Source organism: Budorcas taxicolor, chromosome 8, assembly GCF_023091745.1.
Source record: "Budorcas taxicolor isolate Tak-1 chromosome 8, Takin1.1, whole genome shotgun sequence".
In the NCBI taxonomy this organism is placed as follows: Eukaryota; Metazoa; Chordata; class Mammalia; order Artiodactyla; family Bovidae; genus Budorcas; species Budorcas taxicolor.
The window spans coordinates 33,233,359-33,255,524 of record NC_068917.1 but is presented as its reverse complement, the minus strand read 5'-3'; the positions used below and the strand labels follow the sequence as shown (position 1 = coordinate 33,255,524).

Sequence of the window (22,166 nt, the reverse complement as noted above, 5' to 3'; positions counted from 1 at the left end):
TGAGGCACAGATATGCATGATTAAACTAGGTGGACAGGTCTAGAACAAAAGAAGCTGACATGAGTACCTGTACAGGCTTGTTACATCTGTAAAAATTCAGGTGCACATACAATGTATATTATAAATTAAGAGTAAGCTCATTAATACCAACTCTTTCTGATTCATTATAGACTATTTTTCCATATGTAATATTTTGCACACTGTTAATTTCAAACTGCTCTGCTATCAAAACTTGAGAGCAGCAAACATATGCATCATAAAATACATTTAAATTTGGAAGTGTTTAGAATTATTTCTGTCATCCTGTAACTGGAATCATGGGATATTTTTATTTGTATGGTCCATGCTTTTGACTATGGCTAATGTGTTTATAAGCTACCATTAATCCTGGCTGTATATTTTCACAGTTTGGATAAACACTTCATTTGCATTAAATTTACAGCATTAATGAGATGTGAAATTTAAAATGCTACTTTAAACATAAATGATGTACGAAAGCAGAACCAAAAAAAGTGTTTTATCACATCTGAAATCAGTAAACTATTTAACCCTATTAAAATAGGAAGGATGTGTTGCCTGAGATTTCACCTTCATAACTCATCTTCTTGAACCAAAAAAAAAAAAAAAAAACAAAACGAGGAGTAGAACAACTAGAAACATGAAAGTGTTCAAAACCAGAAAAAGAAAGCACAAACTGTGACTTGTGTTGTATTTCTACTCTAATGGCCTTTAAATAGTTGGCAATTTTCATCTTGGAAAATTATAGGCTGCTGTAAGTTCTCAACAGCCAATAAGACTGAGAAAAATATTCTAGCTGAAACACTGTTTTCATGGATGTTATGGATATATGCTACAGAGAGGGAAAAGGTCTTGAGCCAATTTGAGAAACCCTGCTTAGAGAAACAAGAAACAAAAGATAAATGAGAAAATAGTTTGGAAAATGAAATGATCAGTTCCTTTCTCAGATGTCCCGTGAGCCCCATTCTGAGTCCCGATCTGAGAGACAGCATGGAGAAAAGCACCAATGCAAAAGCGTGGCTACACCATCACACCTGGGTGAAACTTGCCCACCTGTTGCTGATGTAGGAAGGATGGGTCTCTTGGGCTTAGTCCCACATATCGATTGGCTTGAGATGTGCCTGAGGCTGTGTAGGCTGATTAAGGAAGAACAAAAACAAAGATAAAAATTGTGAACTATCAAATGAACACCTTGTCCACGTAAAAGAAACCCAGAGAAGTGGGACTTGCAACCGAAAAAATAAAAAAAGATGTATCTCTATTTCTCTTCTCTTTTGTGTGAGTGAATACCAAGTGATAGAAATGATAGTTGACCTCAAGTCACCTGGTTTATCCTTCTCCACCAAATCTATCCAGGAACCATATCCTATCCTTTGCTGTGGTCATCTCATACAAGCTCTAGTTACAGTCTTGCAGGAGTACCAAAGACTTGCTAAGTAGTAGAGTCTTTCTCCCAGATGTAACTTTTTACTAGATATTGGGTGTCTAGCAACAGAATAATCAATGATGGTCTGTGGTTCTAAATGTAAAATCAGACTGAAAGTCTGTTAGGAAAAAGTGAAAGCTTTAAATGATGGAATTTAAGCAGATGTACTTGATGATGCAGGATGAAAAATGTCTTACTGAAAAGTCTTACTAAAAAGAAAAGTTAATATTATTAACATGAAGGAGAATTTTTATTATATTTGAGAACATGTTTCTGAAAAAAAAAGTGATTTCTTTTCCAGAAGTACAAAAAGCCAATCTTTTGTGATTGATCCAGGGAGGGAGTTGACAGCCCCTTTTAAATACTTGGTCACCAGGTAGTAAGTGCATAAGGTGAATACTTCTTAAATTATTATGGTCTCACATTGCCAGTACTTTTCATTTAGGTACTTTTTGGTGCAGAGTGAATTTTCCACAGAAAATGTCTCCCTAGTCCTAAAGAGTTTTGCTTCTTTTCACAAAGAAAGGACTAATGCATCTTCCAAGCACTAAGCAACCCCATTGTTCCATGTCAGAATAAACAGGAAAACTAAATTGTCATCATTTATGTTACATTTCTAGGTCTGAAGAAAGCTAAAATATTTGGTTCAAAACCTCCAGATTGATGAGGAATCCAGACATTAACTTTTAAAAGACTTTTTAAAAACCAATAATTCTGCCATGTTCGTTCGATTCAGTGAAGCTTTTTTAAGTAAGCTTTTTAAAACAATGAAGATTTTCACAATTCACCTTTTATTTATTCCTGAATGAAGTACTCATGCAATGGCAGCCATAAACAGCCAGTGGCCCCCATTCAATCTCCAGATCTCTGGAATTCAGTGCACAGCACTGAAGAGCCTCACCCTTACAGAGTGGGCACCAAGTGTGTGTTATTCTTTCTTTTCAACCATGAAAAAGAGGTTTCCTTGGCCTCTGTATTTAATTTTATTGACTTATGAATTAGCTGGCAAATTTTTCATTATCAGTGGTGCCTGCGGAATTGCAGCTACAATTTTGTTTATAGGAAAGAAAAACAGCTCACTATATCACTTTTATGAAGGATGGAATAATGGACTGATGAAGCTATCTTTATATAACCAAGATACTCCTTTTGACTATTTTATGATTTTGTAAATCAAATCAGATCCCTTTTTGATCAACCTGTATGTGAGTATAAGAAACAATTCATTAACAAACAGGCTGACAGTATTCCCATAAGTGAGCTTTGATCATTTCAGTTTGATTTTTCCTTGAATCTTATCTATTAATGACAATGTAAGAGTAGGTACCAGAAGTTTCTGGAAATTTTAGCTACTTAAAAAAAAAACCTTTGTTTTCTATTTGCTTTTATTTAAACTTCTGACTTTGTTTGCTTAAAGATGCCTAGGCATCCACTTTGAAATTTGGATGTAGTATTTTAGCGACTGTAATGTACATGGCTAACCTGTAGCACTAAAGGATCCTTAATCTTCCTTGACTGAGTCTGATCCATTTCTGTGCATTCAGGGAAGTATTCACTAGTGTAGGTCCCTCTATCAACAAACCAGTTACTAAGCATTAATGATTATTAATGGGAATTACAAGCTTATCTGGTTTTTATTAGTCTATGGGGCCTCATGAATTTTGAGAAAGAAATGCTGAATTCACTGTACACACCAAGTATTGTCCACTTTTCTTGTAAGGTTCTTGCCAAGTCTTTCAGGGGCCACACATACAAAAAAGAGCATCTTTCCAATGGCCAATAAAGAAAGAGCCAGTGGCTCTGAATCTCTATAATTTCACACAGAATTTTCAGAACATCGGGATTTTCCTGCTCTAACAATGCAAATAGAAACTCTGGACTTAAGAAATAAGAATAATTGAAGAGAAGCAAGCTAATTCCTCCTGACTAGAACTTTACCCATTCTACTTTATTACCAGTCTGTATACATCAACTCCAGTTTTAGAAAGCTGGCAGCTTGGATGATGAAGCCAATTAAAAAGCTTTGCAATAATTTCTTGTGTACTTCTGAGCACTCTGTACAAAGAAGCAAAGGAATCGTTTGGGTTACTGGTATGAGCTACTGCCAATTCACCGGCTAAATCTCTGACATTTCAGATGTTCTGGCCATGCTAAAAAGCATAATACCCGATGCACCATGATAGAGTAAATAATCAAAAAAAAAAAAAAAAAGTTGCAGACAATGAAAGTGCAGGTGGTTGACATGTGCCTAAAACTAAGCTTTGAAATGCTTTCTACTCTGAACATTGTGTGACTGTTTCTCACAATGACATAAGCTACCGTGATATAAACATGCAATTATCTTACAGAGGTACTGATCCAGTCTGCCTTGTGAAGGGGCTTGATTTCTATAGGAACGCTCCAATAACTAACATTTATCACATCTCTCTTTGGGTATATAAAAACCTTGTACACTGTTATGTCATTAGGTGCATTTTCAATGTATACCTTGAACAAGCAGGCACGACTTACTATTTTTGTTATAGCTATTTACTCAAACAAATAAGCTTCTCCCTTTTCAAATACTGAGTGAAATTTGATAAGAGAGAGCATGTGAGAGCCAGGCTACATCATGCCTGCTAGTTCCACATAAATGAGAAATCTCCATCTGGTTGAGTAGCTGGAAAAGGTGCTGGGTTTTCCACCTTGGATCAGATATCCAGAGGTGCCCTCGATGGACATTTCTCATTTCCTACAGAAATACTTACTGGTTGCTGTAGGTGAAGCTGCCTCACCTTCAGTGGATGTAGTGATGGGTTTAGTATCTGTCATGGGCAGAGTCACAGGCCGCACTGCACTGGGATGGGGAGAGGGTGCCAAGACAGGAGTGAAATGGCCAGGCACTTTCCCTACCACTTGACCACTGCTGTTAGGCTACAAAACAAAAACAGAATGCCGGGTGAAACAATCCCAAAGGCAGTCATCCCGTCCAGCAACTCCACTCAGCACACTCGACTGCGGGGGCCCCGCGCGCTGTATGTAACCTCCACACAAGCCCCTCAGATCTGAGCTGAGAGGCTCCTCAATGGTTAGGAGTCCTAAGAAGCAGGAGCAGCGTTTAAAAGAAAGTGTTCAGCTACAAGGCACTTGATAGAGGTTTAGTCATTTCTACAACACCCTGAGAGCCAGGGAGAACTGAGCCTTCCATAAAGTAGGACAGAAAACTCAAGTGGAGACTTTGATGCTGAGCCTGAGGCCAAAACAGAAGTCCTTAGTGATTTCCTGGAGGAGGAAATGGCAACCCACTTCAGTATTCTTGGCTGGAAAATTCCACTGACAGAGCAATCTGTCGGGATACAGTCCATGGGGTCTCAAGAGTCAGACATGACTTGGTGGCTATACCACCAAGCTAGTAAGCTAGCTTGGGCTCACCACTGAGCTAGTAAGAATTAGAAGCAGTGTTTCCTTCTTTCCTGCTCTTCCTGTGCTAAAATAAGTCAATTTTGGCTCTCAGAACACAATGTTTACCTGCATAATGATATCATTGAGACAACAAAGACAAGAATTTCTAGACCAAACACACTGAACTTAACGATTATCATCATTTATAGTCTAGGCCCATTCTTCAGCACACAAAAATTTTAGCCCTTGCTCACACACAGGTCCACTCATACACACACATCAAGCAATTTTGATTCTAGGGTCTCCACTCAACTTGGGATGGTGTACTTATATAAACAGGTAGAAAGATATTTAAAACCTTTAAAACTTCAGGGTCTATATAATGATATAAAGGGCTGAACTAGGTCTGACCGTACACGTATAAATAAAAGATTTCCAATGTAAATTAAAATGTGCTGAAGTGAAGCAGAGGGCAATCAAATACACTCTGATCTTTGAATTCTTACTCTTCCATTGCCAGACCTAGAGAGTTGCATAAAACATTGATTGTTGACATTTGTGCGAGTTAACTGAGAAAATCCCTGGGCAATGATAGAAAAGATATTATTATCTGAGTTTTAACCCCAGTGCAAAAATAGTGTCCATTCTAAAGGCACACTGTTTGAAAGAAATACTGGAATGTATTTTTCTAGACAGAATGCTATTCTTAATTACATTCATGTTGGAATTCTCCTCTACATAATGTACATAACAACTTGCTATGAGGGTATTCTCCACAAATATTTAGTCTTCATAATCTGTACCACTTTTAAAGGCAGAGGAAGCAATAAAGAAGAATATTTATCTAAACGCCTGCATATAAATTACAAGTCAATGATTCTTTAAAGAAAAAGATGAACAGCTGAGAACACCTAACTATCAGAACTTAGAGACATGAACTAAATCTTGGTTGGGTGCCTCAGAGGCCACATGACTTACTCTATAAAGAATGAACTTTTGAATATCCTGACTATTCCTCATGACTAAATAAAGTATTTAACTGAAGTCAGGAAAACCGACCAGATTTTCCCCTCTGTTAAAACCTAGGAAAGAATTATATATTTAGACTAATTTTATTTAAAATATTCCATTAAATAGCATGGCTGTCTCACTCTACCCAGTGCAGCAGCAATGTAATTAATCTCCAAATTGCTGTGGGGATGACAAGGCTTCTGAGTTGCTTAAAAAGCAAAATCAGGGCAGCCTTGGAGGATACTGGGAAGGAACAGTCAACAGTCAACTTGACTACAGGTCAACAAGTACTCATTTCCTGCCTGCTCCCCATTTTTAGAGCCAAAAGGGTGAATATCAAGAGTCCTATTTCGAAGTGCAAATGAACTGGTTTTGAGTTGGAGTTAAACATCAAAGCAGGTATAATGTTGCTGCAAAAACAACTCCACCATTTATAATAAAGGCCTACTTTTTTCCTTTCAAACTGAAAAAGTAATTTGTTTCTAGAGCAGGTCATCAACTTCTGGTTATGTGATCATTGCTAAAAACTGCTTTGTATATCTCCCCCAAGAAAGAAGAGTGACCTCATTTTATCGTTGGTTCATTCGATGGTAAAAAGCCTTTCTCTATATTGCTGTCACCAAAACAGTTCGACAGTACCTACCTGAGAGCACAGAACAGAAAAGTGACAAAAATTGCCAAGAAAATGCTGCCACTGAACATGATATTACTTTTCCTACCCTGCATGCTTCATCTACTGGAACTGAACTGACATAACCAACAAACAGATGTTTCTTTCATTTGAAAAAAATAATAAAAGTGACAATGGAAGAATTCCCAAGCCAAAGCAGACAACTTTTCTGAAACTCAGGGTCAGAAGAATGAAAGGGTTATTTCTTTTTCAGTTTTCTACTGGTTCAAACAGATGAAGCCACATTATAAAGCTTCTCTTTTAAGGTTGTTAATAGATGAACTTTCATATTGTAGATATGAAAAGAGAGACAACTTATCTGCAGATGAACAGCATTAGGAAAGGATTATACTACTTAGTACATTGCTCCTATTATACAAAATCCTGAGAGGGATTTTTTTTTTAATTGAGATGACAGTAAGATGCTTCTCAGAAGCTGGGTTTTTACCTTGAAAATATGAAGAAAAACTGAGAACAATATAGGCCGATTATCACCTAATATGCCCCCTTAACTTATAAAGAAAGTGAAATATACGTAAAACAAGCAATGAATAATTAAAGAAATGCAGAACACTAAAGGCCTGATTTTAATTTGCATAATTTTTCCCCTAACAGTGCCTAATTAAGACATCAGTTAAAAAAAAATCCAATGGAACTCTAAGATTTTCCACACTGAATTAACGTTAAGGACTTTTAATGGATGTCTTAATTAGACTTTGTTATTCATGGAAATTCTACACAAATTAAAATCAGACCTTGTGTGCACTGTTCCCAGCTGAGTCTAGCAAAATGCTCTATGGAACTGAGACTTCTGCATCTATGCTCTGACAGCAAATTTTATTTCTAAATTGATATACCAAGGTCCTGTTTTACTTAATAATAATTATTTAAGCCATTAAAAGTGCTATACCATTTGAACATTTTCTTCTGAAACACAAATCATTTAACTTTAAATTCAAAATTCAAGAATGGTATACTTAGTATTACTAGTCAATGGAGGAACAAGTGCAAGTAATTTAATTTTAACTAACCAAAACAGTGCTGAATATGCTATTAAAAAAAATTCAGAAGGGACCATTTTGCTCCATTTTAACAATTAACACCAAAGGGATTTTTTTTTCAGATCTTTCTTTTTTAAGTCTCAATTAATATGCACATACTATTTGCTGGCATTTTAGTAAATGAAAAGCGTTAATGACAGAACACTTATGAAAATCCCTCAGAGCATTAAAAATGGTGGTTGGAAGTAGACAGGAGTCTTGGAAGTAAAATAGCAAAGCCAAATACCAAACCCTAAGATTGAAATTTCATTGCAGACTTTGGATATTATGATGATTGACAGGCCAGGTTTGGTATACTGTCTACTTGATAACGAAAAATCCTCTTGCACCAAATCCCCATGATGTGACCTCTCCATAGAAGAAATCATATATTAAGGAAGTGAAGAAGGCACACAGCTATGCCATTTATACAAAGAATCCTTAAAGCCACTGCACAGTTTACCATTAAAAAAAAAAAAAAAAAGACACTTCTGGTAATGTCACTCATTATGAAACACAGTCATGTCTGAGCAAAGAATATTCAAGTAGTCATCAAACACTGAAAATGTTTACATTACCAAAGCTTATTTTAATACCTAATAGTTGGTCTATAAATACAACTGTAAGGTCTTTTGCCTGTGTTTATTTTAGCTCATACTTCGCTCCTGCCTGAAATGAGCACTTTGTGTCAAACCAGGTATTTCAGAGGTGTGAACTCCAGCTCAGGACATTTTTGTCAATGGACTTTCTGCCTTAATTTTCTCTTTATCCAATGGAAATCCTAAAACATCAAACCAAGAACATCTTCACAAATGTGCCCCTTCGGGGAAACAAACTTCCTACCTGTCATTCAGCCACCTTTCAATAAAAACTTAGTGAGTCACCGAGAAACTTTCTGAAGATGGATTTCAAAAGCTTGCTGTTCTGCCAGACACACTGTCTGAGTGAGCTTCATGGCGTGGGGTTAGACCTGTGGCATCGCCCTTAGGCTCTACTCATATGTTCTCTCTCATTTTTACCTGGCTGGTTTGCGGACTGGATGGATCGTAAGAAGGTACATAGTTCTTCAGAGTGTCCTGAGGATTCAGGTGGGGAGGATATCGGATTGTTGGATGAGAGAAGTAGCTCGATGGGGCTGGAGGAAGAATAGCTTGTGTTGGAAACGGCAACGGTGAGGGTGGAGGTGGAGTCCGGGTCGAGATGACTGTAAGAGACAGCAAGGCCAGATTAACTCGTCAGCTATTGTCCTTACAGCTCCAACCTGACCCTGCAGAGTCTCAGGAAACTGAACAACCAACAGCCCCTCATTTTTTTCTGATTTGACCAAACTCTCTTAAAATAAGCTAGTCTTTTATTTGTATTCTCCATGCCTGGACTGCTAAGTACACACAGACATAACGTCCAGTCTAGGAAATGAACGATCTCACTTTCTAGATCCATGAGTGGTTTTTAAAAGAGAAGTTTCTCTTTTATGAGAGTGGAAGTGTTAGTCGCTTAGTCGCGTCTGACTCTTTCAGACCCCACTGACTGTAGCCTGCCAGGCTCCTCTGTCCATGGAATTGTCCAGGCAAGATTCTCTTTTACAGGTTAAACTAACACTTCGTAAAACGTTTCTCTAAGCAAAGTTATCTCCCACAAGAACACATTTTTTGATTAAAAAGTCTTTGTGTCCTAAGTTGAGATCAAGTCATAGCAATAATTAAAGGTCACGAGACCCACACATTTTCTACCAAAACTTAAAACAGAAGTGTGCTTCAATTTTAAATAAATATTTTCCACTATTTAGAAAGGAAGCCAATAATTAGTAAATAATAACATCCTGAACAGTTACCCAATAATTGTATAAATGCTTATGAATATTTGAATGGAAACCTGAGAACTCTTTTTTTTAATGAAAAAGTTCCTTTTAAAATCAAAAGAGTTCTATTTTCTTACTCTCAGAAATGCAAATTTTCATATAGGCATGTTAACTTACCCATAAATCACATATTTTGTGAAGAGAAATAATGTACAAAACATATGTACTGTGGATAATGTTTAATATTACTGCAAATTTTCAACATTAGATCATAATTTATTATTCAATTTTTGAAATATAATTATTAAGTTTAAAAATGGGTAAAGAATGTAATTGCATAATCATTATCTCCTCAATGTTGAATTTGTACTTTATATAAGTACATTTGAAGAGTATCAATCAGTATATGCATAAGTAAAGATTAAAGATTCCATATATCCAAGTTATAGAACATTATATATGATAAATGTTTAGTGTTTTATAACACAATGTAATAATATGAAAAATAAGTTCCTTCCATGACCTATAAATGAAGATCATCTGGAATGACTTACCTAAACTCTGTAATCATATACAAAAAAAGTTACTTTTAAGGATATTGCTTATCTTCCCCAAATAAAACTTTCAGAAGACACAAGAAATTTTAAATGTATATCATAGAAGAATCATAAATTCAGTTTTATGGTCACAACTTTGCTCCCTGAACAACTTTGGAACAAACAACTTTGGAACTCTCAGGGAACAAAGTTTTAGAAAGCACGTGAAATACTCTGAGTTGCTGCTATAGTACAGATTCCTGGGCCTAACCACGGACCTACTAGATCAAAGTGTCCCATGTAATCTTTGCACACACTGAAGTCTGAGCATCCTCCAAAGGGATGCAATTCAGAGAACAATTATATATTTCCTAAAACAAAACTCTTTTTTGAAATACTACTTTAAGAGACATACACACTTGGAGGTATAATTTAAGAAAATGCAAACATATAAATTAAATTGCTCATCTCCTGACTTAGTGTCAAAGTGCTCTTAATTTCAGCTCTAAATTAACCATGGTTTTTACTTACATCTGTACCCAAACCCTTGGAAGATACATAAATAGCTCCATTGGGTCTTCTGGGCTTTAAGATCATTTGGTATCAATAGTTTTGGAAGAGATTGCTTTTGATTTGAACTGACACATAGCAAATCAGAGCTCAAAACTCTGGGCTCCCAAGAACTTGTACTCAAATAAGCTCTAGCTGGCCTGATACAAACTAGCTAGAATGCAGAATTTCCATGAAGATAAAAATGGCTACCTTATTAATAAAAGTATTCTAGTCTTTTAAAGACAGAAAAGCCAACTACAAAGAAAAAACATTTCCCTTCATTATGAAAGAATCCATTCATACATACATGTACTTATATGTATTCTTTGCCTAGATATTGCAAAGTCTTCCTTATTGCCTTCTTTTCTCCAGTCTTGCTCCTTCCTAATCCTATATAGTCTCAAATGAATAATTTAAAAAAAAATCATTTAAATCATGGAACTTCTCTGCTAAATCTTTCAATTGCTCCCTATTGCTTCAATAATAAAATTCTAACAACTTCACATGTTTGTATGGTCCTCAAGTGCTTTAAGTGGAGAAGGAAATGGCAACCCACTCCAGTATTCTTGCCTAGAGAATCCTGTGGATGGAGGAGCTTGGTGGGCTGTGTCCATAGGGTCACACAGAGTTAGACATGACTGAAGCAACTTAGCATGCATGCATACATTGGAGATGGAAATGGCAACCCACTCCAGTATTCTTGCCTGGAGAATCTCAGGGACAGAGGAGCCTGGTGGGCTGCCATCTATGGGGTCGTGCAGAGCCAGACATGACTGGAGCGACTTAAGGGCAGCAGCAAGTGCTTTAAGACGCAATTTGGTCCCACTTCCTTGGCCTCATCTTTCCCCTGTGCAGGGCACATTTTGGTATTGTGTATTCCTCAATATACAGCAGTTCCTTGCTGCAATGACCTCCACTTTATTGATACTCGCTGTCTGCTCTGCCTGAAATGTCCGTCTCCCTAGCTTGTTCCCTTTTGTTGGGAACCTACCTCTTCTAGGCATCTATCCTCCTCCATGTATTCAATCCTGTTTGTATTCAATGCCTAGCTGATGTTGTGGTCTCTCTCTCTCCCCACTATACCATTACTCGTTAAGGAGAGGAAATGTTGCTCCGGACAAGGGTACCACAGCTCCTAATGCATTACATACTGAACATACCATACACACGGTAAAAGACAAAGGTGCAGGGCTTGTCTGGATCTTCCAGGGCTTATTATGTAAAAATGTACTGTTGAATTTTTCCCAAATGTTAGAAATATAAATAATTAGATATCATAAGGGGTGATCTGACTCCAAAGTTCATTTTGCCCCACTCAATATTACAAATGTATGAAATAGTTACTGATTTTTTTCACTTATCTTAGCAGTCCAATAAATAAATGTAAAAAAAATTATATACCAATTTGACTTGTATATTCTTCTCTTAATTTTATAATTGTCTTAATGATAGCATTGAAGGCTATGCATTTTTTAAGTACAGTGACAATACCTATCAATATATATTCATAGACCAAACTTAAGAATTTTATTATCAACAGTTGTTATATCCCTTGAATAAAGGTTTAAAACCTAGATTTATTTTTTGAAGAATAAGGAGTTGCCTCACTATATATTTAAAGTAATACGAGTATCACTATAAACATATTATTTTTTATATAAAAAATTTTTCTTCACCTTAAAGTCAGCCTACTCTTCTCTAGGGTTTAAGAGCAATAGGAAGAAAGTATGCAATATTGCTGATGAATTCTATCTCATTTTTAGTTTTGAAAGAGCATTTGATGTGAATCATTCTTCAAAGTATAAATGTGAAATATTGGATTCTTCTTCCTATTTAAATTATGATATTAAACATAATATCAAGTGTACTAGCCCACAGGAAGGATTTATATATAGAAAATAATTGTCAAAATGTCTCTTATTTTTCTGATTAACTTTGCTCCCAAACAAGTAGTTAAAATATTGATTTCTATAGAGAAAATAACATCTATGGAAATAGAATCTATACATCAATGCTGCTAGAAATATTTTAGACTCAGCAGTATACTTGAAATTCTATCTTTCTCTTAGTAAAATATATAAAATTAGGACCAATATGGAAGCTACTGTTAAGATAACTATATATTTGCTTATTTTTTGTGATTATAGTCTTGATCCATCCCCAAGACTTTGGACTCTGCAAACAAGAGGGAGGTTTCTCCTCTATGCTTGAAACTCCTCACCACTGTGTGCAACTCCAGGTATTCCGGGATGGTGGTGCTGGGGGAAAGTGCTCAGTCTTGGTGAGGAATCTTGTGGAGATGTAGAGCTGAACAATGGCTTTTCGGGCTTCTTCATAGTAGTCGGAGAAGACATATCTACAGAGAAAGAGAGGAAAGTCCAAGCGTTATGACATCCTCAAGCTACAAGTTTCATACCAACCTAGTAAGAGATCTCATTTGCCAGTGTCTTGTGATTTTTGTATGTCTGGCTCTTTTAATACATTCTGAGTCAAAGACCCAGCTATGCTGGAGTTTTAAAATACCTGTCAGAAACAATCTCCACTGAAGCTTCATTAAAAGTATCATCAGAATTATTTCAACTACTAAATGAATCTTGAACTTAGCATCCCATGGTACTTTGGTTCACATCTAGGACTTTTCTAACCTCAGCATTTCATTCATAAGTGTATTCAATTCAGGGGTTTGTCTTTGGATTAACTGACTATGTATGGAAGAAAATAGAAGAAAACCTGGTGCAAAAGTGAAAAATAACCTTTGAGTATGCTGGTAAGTATATCAGTAATTTAAATTTTTTTATGAAAAACTAAATCAACCCTGAATATTCACTGGAAGGACTGATGCTGAAGCTGAAGCTCCAATCCTTTGGCCACCTGATGGGAAGAACCGACACAATAAGGGTAAGAGGAGAAGGGTGCGACAGAAGATGAGATGGTTAAATGGCACCACTGACTAAACAGACATGAGTTTGAGCAAATTCAGGTAGGTAATGAAGGACAGGGAGCCTGGCATGATGCAGTTCAAGAGGTTGCAAAGAGTCGAACATGACTTAGCAGTTGAAGAACAATAACATTTGTTTAGCAAAAAAGACATTCCCCAATTTGCTCATTCTGGAGATATTTAGAGTTCTTCTATTTGCTAGCTAAAGGGAGGATGTTACAAAAAATTAAAAAGCAATGGCTGCTGCAGGGATATTTACTCTTAGTGAAGAGAAAAATGATAAGAAGAAAATGCTTGCCAATATCAAGGAGGAGGAAGTATGCTGACAGCAGAGGTACTGTGGTGTTGGATGCTACTTCTCCAGCCTCACTGTACAGGGACACTGATCACCTCAGCTTCCTCAGGTTAAGGAAGTGATGCCATGTTTCAGAATGGCTGCGATCCAAAAATCTGCAAGCAATAAATGCTGGAGAGGGTGTGGAGAAAAGGGAACCCTCCTACACTGTTGGTGGGAATGCAAACTAGTACAGCCACTATGGAGAACAGTGTGGAGATTCCTTAAAAAATTGCAAATAGAACTCCCTTATGACCCAGCAATCCCACTGCTGGGCATATACACCGAGGAAACCAGAATTGAAAGAGACACATGTACCCCAATGTTCATCGCAGCACTGTTTATAATAGCCAGGACATGGAAACAACCTAGATGTCCATCAGCAGATGAATGGATAAGAAAGCTGTGGTACATTTACACAATGGAGTATTACTCAGCCGTTAAAAAGAATTCATTTGAATCAGTTCTGATGAGATGGACGAAACTGGAGCCGATTATACAGAGTGAAGTAAGCCAGAAAGAAAAACACCAATACAGTATACTAACACATATATACGGAATTTAGAAAGATGGCAATGACGACCCTGTATGCAAGACAGGAAAAAGACGCAGCTGTCTATAACGGACTTTTGGACTCAGAGGGAGAGGGAGAGGGTGGGATGATATGGGAGAATGGCATTCTATCATGTATACTATCATGTAAGAATTGAATCGGTAGTCTATGTCTGACGCAGGATACAGCATGCCTGGGGCTGGTGCATGGGGATGACCCACAGAGATGTTGTGGGGAGGGAGGTGGGAGGGGGGTTCATGTTTGGGAACACATGTAAGAATTAAAGATTTTAAAATTAAAAAAAAAAAATAATTAAAAATAAAAATAAAAATAAAATAAAATAATATGAAAAAAATAAAAATAAAAAAAAAAATAAAACATGGATGGGGGCAACATTTCCAGAAGAGGAAATGTTCAGAAGATGGGAGGCACAAAATCTGTCTGAGTAGTACATGTAGTCTCTACTTCAACAAGTACAAAGATGAGGGAGGAAGTGAACAGCTGGCAGGACCTGCACAATGAGTGGTCACAGACTTTGTGTATAAATGTCTAAAAATTTACTCTAATAAGAAAACAGTACTGATGAGCAAAATAGGATCACATTTGCTGTGTAGAGCAATCTCCCTAAAACCTACAGGGAAGATGAATTAGTTGAAATAAAGACAGCCATCCTGGGTATTACTTGAGAAGATTAATTAATATACTCATCCCATAGATATTTACTGAAGGTCTAATATAGGCTAACACTGTGCTAGTTTCTGGGGACATGATGTGACCTAGATTTGGCTTCAGCCTCTGTAAAACTTGATACCTAGAGAGGGAATATAGACAAGTTAAGAAGGAATCATAAAACAATGTAAAAAGTGCTGTGATGGAAGTATTCACGGCTTGCTTCATTCATTCATCCCACAAATATTTTATACTGCCAAAATATTGAGACTTGGAAGAACAGTACAGACAGAGCTAATGTAATAATAGATACTTCAACAGAACTGACCCAGTTTAATGAATAACTAGTGTAGAAGGTCATTGTCTTGGGTGACTGTGAGGTTGTACCATGCAGCTAGTTTGAATGGGGGATTCAGAAGGAAACCCCGGTTGGCAAGGATGTGTACCATTTTTCTCAACATCTTAAGTACTGTTGATTTTTATAGAGTTTATAAATATAGAGTAAAATATTCCAAAACTCATATGAGCTATTAAGTTTAGATTTCCATTATCAAAAACTTTAAATATACACCAGGTAGACAGAATAGCAATTCTTCTCTGGCACTCATCACCCAGCTTCTTCGACAATTGAATTATTTCATGTTTATCCCATCTATACTTGCCCTCCTGTATTACTTTGAATCAAATCTCAGGCATCATATAATTCCACTTATAAACATTTCAGTTTGTATCTCTAAAAAAAGAGAAAATTTTATTTCAAAAAAACCCAACTTTATCACACATAAAATATATTTACAAGTTGCATTTTTAATTAGTAACTTTTTGACATGAGAAAAAAATTCATGGTGCTATTGATACAAGAAACTAGTTATCATTGTTTTACCATTTAAAAAATTACCTAAATTCTGGGAAAAGCATCTGATAAAATTAAATATATGCTTTCAGTTCACTGGCATGTAAAGAATAGATATGCTACTGTAACCATAGCAGACATCACAGTCTATGAAAAACATGACAGGAGTATTTGTAGCCTTAAGCTACAATTTGTGACTAACTGGTTGTCACTAACCTATGAAAACTTTGATGAGTCAGTGTACCATTTCCTTACACTCTCTCTCTCAAAGAGGAAAAACACATTTCACTAAAGAAATCACAAAATTAATAGTGTTACCAAAAAGAGAGAAATTTTAAAACTATTTAAAAAATAGACAAAGGAAGTTCATTTCAGCTAAATTACCTTGAAAAATGCCAAAAATATTAGTTGATTTCACTTAAGAGCTATGTGATTTTGAAAGGCAACACCACAAATATACGTTTTGGCCTGCTGTAAGTTAATCACAAATATACAGATTATTAGAGGTAGAAAGAACTGCTTTTCCATCCCTCACTTGATAGGTGATATAATCAGTTTCCATTCCAAATTTTTAATTTAAAATTAACTCTTAGAAAAAGAAACATAAGTTTCTATTGACAGTTTACATTGTACTTCAATATAAATTTTGAATAAAATAAACCTGAGTAAATGAGTTTCTAAAGCCTCCATACTACAAGCAATAAACCATATACTGTACATCATTTAAAAGCAGTTAAATATGACCATAGTTTGGGAAGCAAAATATGAATGTCATTCTGGTTATGTCATTTCTGGAGAAGATCAACCAAGGCTATTGCAACTACCATAACTATTTCAGGATTTTCATTAAACCCATGTGAATTTATGTGAGCTTCTTTTCATAAAGGGCCCATAAATCAGAGCTATTTGTACAGATAAGTTCAACAATATAGGTGATTATGTAATTTTTGAGAAATGAAGCCTTTGCAATTTCTTAGTCAAAATGATACACGTGCTTTACTAGGTAATTATTATAGATCTGTTTATTTTTCTAGTTTTCTTTAGGCATATACTGAATAATGATACCTTCATGTTCAAAACACACAGAAGAATTATAGACGCCAGCACTACAGAAATAATAAAATTAACTCGTCAAATTGTAAAAGGGACCACAAACTGCCATATTTTCTAAACAACAAAATTACCTTAAGCAAAAATAAGAATGTGAAGGCCCACTGTCTCTACCGAAACAATTTTTTTTTTTAGAAACAGATAAAGACTGGTAGTATTAGAAAATAGACTTAACTGCCTTTGTTTTGCCACTATGAAATCAACTGGGCTCATTAATCATCTCACATGCTAGTAAAGTATTGCTCAAAATTCTCCAAGCCAGGCTTCAGCAATATGTGAACTGTGAACTTCCAGATGTTCAAGCTGGTTTTAGAAAAGGCAGAGGAACCAGAGATCAAATTGCCAACATCCGCTGGATCATCAAAAAAGCAAGAGAGTTCCAGAAAAACATCTATTTCTGCTTTATTGACTATGCCAAAGCCTTTGACTGCGTGGATCACAATAAACTGTGGAAAATTCTGAAAGAGATGGGAATCCCAGACCACCTGGCCTGCCTCTTGAGAAACCTGTATGCAGGCCAGGAAGCAACAGTTAGAACTGGACATGGAACAACAGACTGGTTCCAAATAGGAAAAGGAGTACGTCAAGGCTGTATATTGTCACCCTGCTTATTTAACTTCTATGCAGAGTACATCATGAGAACTGCTGGACTGGAAGAAACACAAGCTGGAATCAAGATTGCCGGGAGAAATATCAATAACCTCAGATATGCAGATGACACCACCCTTATGGCAGAAAGTGAAGAGGAACTCAAAAGCCTCTTGATGAAAGTGAAAGAGGAGAGTGAAAAAGTTGGCTTAAAGCTCAACGTTGAGAAAACTAAGATCAGGGCATCCGGTCCCATCACTTCATGGGAAATAGATGGGGAAACAGTAGAACAGTGTCAGACTTTATTTTGGGGGGGCTCCAAAATCACTGCAGATGGTGACTGCAGCCATGAAATTAAAAGATGCTTACCCCTTGGAAGGAAAGTTATGACCAACCTAGATAGCATATTGAAAAGCAGAGACATTAGTTTGCCCACAAAGGTCATCTAGTCAAGGCTATAGTTTTTCCAGTGGTCATGTATGGATATGAGAGTTGGACTGTGAAGAAAGCTGAGCACCGAAGAATTGATGCTTTTGAACTGTGGTGTTGGAGAAGACTCTTTGAGAGTCCCTTGGACTGCAAGGAGATCCAACCTGTCCATCCTAAAGGAGACCAGTCCTGGGTGTTCATTGGAAGGACTGATGCTAAAACTGAAACTCCAATACTTTGGCCACCTCATGCGAAGAGTTGACTCATTGGAAAAGACTCTGATGCTGGGAGGGATTGGGGGCAGGAGGAGCAGGGGACGACATCACCGACTCGATGGACATGAGTTTGGATGAACTCCGGGAGCTGGTGATGGACAGGGAGGCCTGGTGTGCTGCAATTCATGGGGTTGCAGAGTCAGACACGACTGAGCGACTTAACTGAACTGAACTGGGTCAATAAAAATATGTTGGTGTACAGGATGTAGAATGCACTATACTTAAGGTGACAAAAATGGGGCCCCCTCCACTTTCACAAAGGAGAAAAAACCTCTCTGGCCTGAAGAGAGAATAAAAATAAAGGTCAATTATCTGGAAGAAGTAAAGATAGAGTCACTAGCTATTACATTTTAAGCATGAATCAAACTCAGATTATTTTCATTTTATTTTAATGTCTGCAGTCCAACAGAGTTCATGCCAAACTGAAAAATGATATCATTTCTATGTTTAGCGCTCTCATATTCTACAGAAAAAAAAAAGATTGAGGAATAGATACATAGGAAAGATGGTCCTTTCTGTGGAGAAAAACAAATGTCAAGTTTTCCACAATCTAATGTCCCTCAAGCAGGAAGAATCATACATAAAAAGATTATGTTGAAAATAAGCTGAATATAATAAAACTTAATAATATATAAATATGTAATAAGTTGAATAATAATACATACATATAAATGCATACATTAAATAATACATGAAATAAAGAAGTTGAAGAGAGAGCAAGATGATGAAAAAGGTTTTTCTGGTTTTTATTCTGGTGAGAAGGAGGCCGGAGCTGCTGGTGGCAGATGCAAGGGAAGCAAAGGACTATGAAGGCTTGAAAGCAGACAAAAAAATTTAAATGTGACCTGGAAAGCAGCAATATACAAATAAATTGATTTCAGACGCAAAAACTTTCCAAAACTCTATTTTTTTCTCTTCCACAACATGGCCCATTTGATTTGTATTGGGTTAAACAAGAATTTCCTTTCTATACTCCTTTTTTAAATATTCCTCATTGTGGTTCAGCATAAAAAGAATAGTTGGAATCATCTTCTTCAAATGGTATCTTCTTCATTTTAAGATCTAGCATGGTACCACATTTTTACATAAATATTTCCTTATCATTCTATTAAACTTTAGCTAGTCTAATTTGTTTATGGTGTCTTGGGAGTGAAAAAGGCCACGGGGGATGTATTTCTAACTCAGCGCCTTTCCTAGCATGTGATGGTTCCTCAGGCTAGAAAATTAGGTCGTTCTGTCTTCTTATTCCATTTACAGAACAATATTTTATCCACTGAACCAAACTGACTTATTTTCTTTTTAAGTAATCCCTCCTAAAAAACTTTGGAGGTCTAGACTTCCTTAATGATCTTTTGATTGTTTCTTAAATGCACTGGTCATAGCAAACACCCTCTTCCAACAACACAAGAGAAGACTCTACACATGGACATCACCAGATGGTCAACACCGAAATCAGGTTGATTATATTCTATGCAGCCAAAAATGGAGAAGCTCTATACAGTCAACAAAAACAAGACCAGGAGCTGACTGTGGCTCAGATCATGAACTCCTTATTGCAAAATTCAGACTGAAATTGAAGAAAGTAGGGAAAACTGCTAGACCATTCAGGTATGACCTAAATCAAATCCCTTATGATTATACAGTGGAAGAGAGAAATAGATTTAAGGGCCTAGATCTGATAGATAGAGGGCCTGATGAACTATGGAATGAGGTTTGTGACAATTGTACAGGAGACAGGGATCAAGACCATACCCATGGAAAAGAAATGCAAAAAAGCAAAATGGCTGTCTGGGGAGGCCTTACAAATAGCTGTGAAAAGAAGAGAGGTGAAAATCAAAGGAGAAAAGGAAAGGTATAAGCATCTGAATGCAGATTTCCAAAGAATAGCAAGAAGAGATAAGAAAGCCTTCTTCAGTGATCAATGCAAAGAAATAGAGGAAAAGAACAGAATGGGAAAGACTAGAGATCTCTTCAAGAAAATTAGCGATACCAAGGGAACATTTCATGCAAAGATGGGCTCGATAAAGGACAGAAATGGTATGGAACTAACAGAAGCAGAAGATATTAAGAAGAGTGGCAAGAATACACAGAAGAACTGTACAAAAAAGATCTTCACGACCCAGATAATCATGATGATGTGATCACTAATCTAGAGCCAGACATCTTGGAAAGTGAAGTCAAGTGGGACTTAGAAAGCATCACTACGAACAAAGCTAGTGGAGGTGATGGAATTCCAGTTGAGCTATTTCAAATCCTGAAAGATGATGCTGTGAAAGTGCTGCAATCAATATGCCAGCAAATTTGGAAAACTCAGCAGTGGCCACAGGACCGGAAAAGGTCAGTTTTCTTTCCAATTACAAAGAAAGGCAATGCCAAAGAATGCTCAAACTACTGCACAATTGTACTCATCTCACATGCTAGTAAAGAAATGTTCAAAATTCTCCAAGCCAGGCTTCAGCAATACGTGAACCGTGAACTTCCTGATGTTCAAGCTGGTTTTAGAAAAGGCAGAGGAACCAGAGATCAAATTGCCAACATCCGCTGGATCATCGAAAAAGCAAGAGAGTTCCAGAAAAACATCTATTTCTGCTTTATTGACTATGCCAAAGCCTTTGACTGCGTGGATCACAATAAACTGTGGAAAATTCTGAAAGAGATGGGAATACCAGACCACCTGGCCTGCCTCTTGAGAAACCTGTATGCAGGCCAGGAAGCAACAGTTAGAACTGGACATGGAACAACAGACTGGTTCCAAATAGGAAAAGGAGTACGTCAAGGCTGTATATTGTCACCCTGCTTATTTAACTTCTATGCAGAGTACATCATGAGAACTGCTGGACTGGAAGAAACACAAGCTGGAATCAAGATTGCCAGGAGAAATATCAATAACCTCAGATATGCAGATGACACCACCCTTATGGCAGAAAGTGAAGAGGAACTAAAAAGCCTCTTGATGAAAGTGAAAGAGGAGAGTGAAAAAGTTGGCTTAAAGCTCAACATTCAGAAAACTAAGATCATGGCATCCGGTCCCATCACTTCATGGGAAATAGATGGGGAAACAGTGGAAAAAGTGTCAGACTTTTATTTTTCTGGGCTCCAAAATCACTGCAGATGGTGACTGCAGCCATGAAATTAAAATACACTTACTCCTTGGAAGGAAAGTTATGACCAACCTAGATAGCATATTCAAAAGCAGAGACATTACTTTGCCGACTAAGGTCCATCTAGTCAAGGCTATGGTTTTTCCTGTGGTCACGTATGGATGTGAGAGTTGGACTGTGAAGAAGGCTGAGCGCCAAAGAATTGATGCTTTTGAACTGTGGTGTTGGAGAAGACTCTTGAGAGTCCCTTGGACTGCAAGGAGATCCAACCGGTCCATTCTGAAGGAGGTCAGCCCTGGGATTTCTTTGGAAGGAACGATGCTAAAGCTGAAACTCCAGTACTTTGGCCACCTCAGGCGAAGAGTTGACTCATTGGAAAAGCCTCTGATGCTGGGAGGGATTGGGGGCAGGAGGAGAAGGGGACGACCGAGGATGAGATGGCTGGATGGCATCACGGACTCGATGGACATGAGTATGGGTGAACTCCGGGAGATGGTGATGAACAGGGAGGCTGGGCGTGCTGCGATTCATGGGGTCACAAAGAGTTGGACACGACTGAGCAACTGAATTGAACTATATTACTTCATCATTATTTCATTATTATTTTGTTATTGTTATTATATTATTATTTTGTACTTGTTACATCCATAACATGCATCTGTATGCATCTCTGTGTGTATATATATACACACACACACACACGCACACATGTACATTTTGTAAAAAGTTGACGAATGTCTTACTACGTATAGAAGATGCTTTTATCAAGGGCACAAAAAACGTGGAGGATAGAAGATCATGCTACTCACAAAAAGAATTTTTTAAATCTAGAATTAAAAGAAGGAAGACGAGGTAGAGCAGACATTGCGTCGAGGCAGTTTATT

General features: G+C 37.0%; 1 protein-coding gene across 1 annotated transcript in view; it reads right to left on the bottom strand.

Annotated features, from left to right (window-relative positions):
- NFIB (nuclear factor I B) overlaps positions 1–22,166 on the bottom strand; it is a 254,906-nt gene that overhangs the window by 24,016 nt on the left and 208,724 nt on the right. Inside the window, exons 7-10 of the mRNA XM_052644465.1 lie at positions 12,654–12,788; positions 8,566–8,750; positions 4,192–4,357; positions 1,072–1,154 (exon numbers count right to left, since the gene is read on the bottom strand). Coding sequence (XP_052500425.1) covers positions 1,072–1,154; positions 4,192–4,357; positions 8,566–8,750; positions 12,654–12,788 — 569 coding nt within the window. The remainder of the gene's footprint in view (positions 1–1,071; positions 1,155–4,191; positions 4,358–8,565; positions 8,751–12,653; positions 12,789–22,166) is intronic.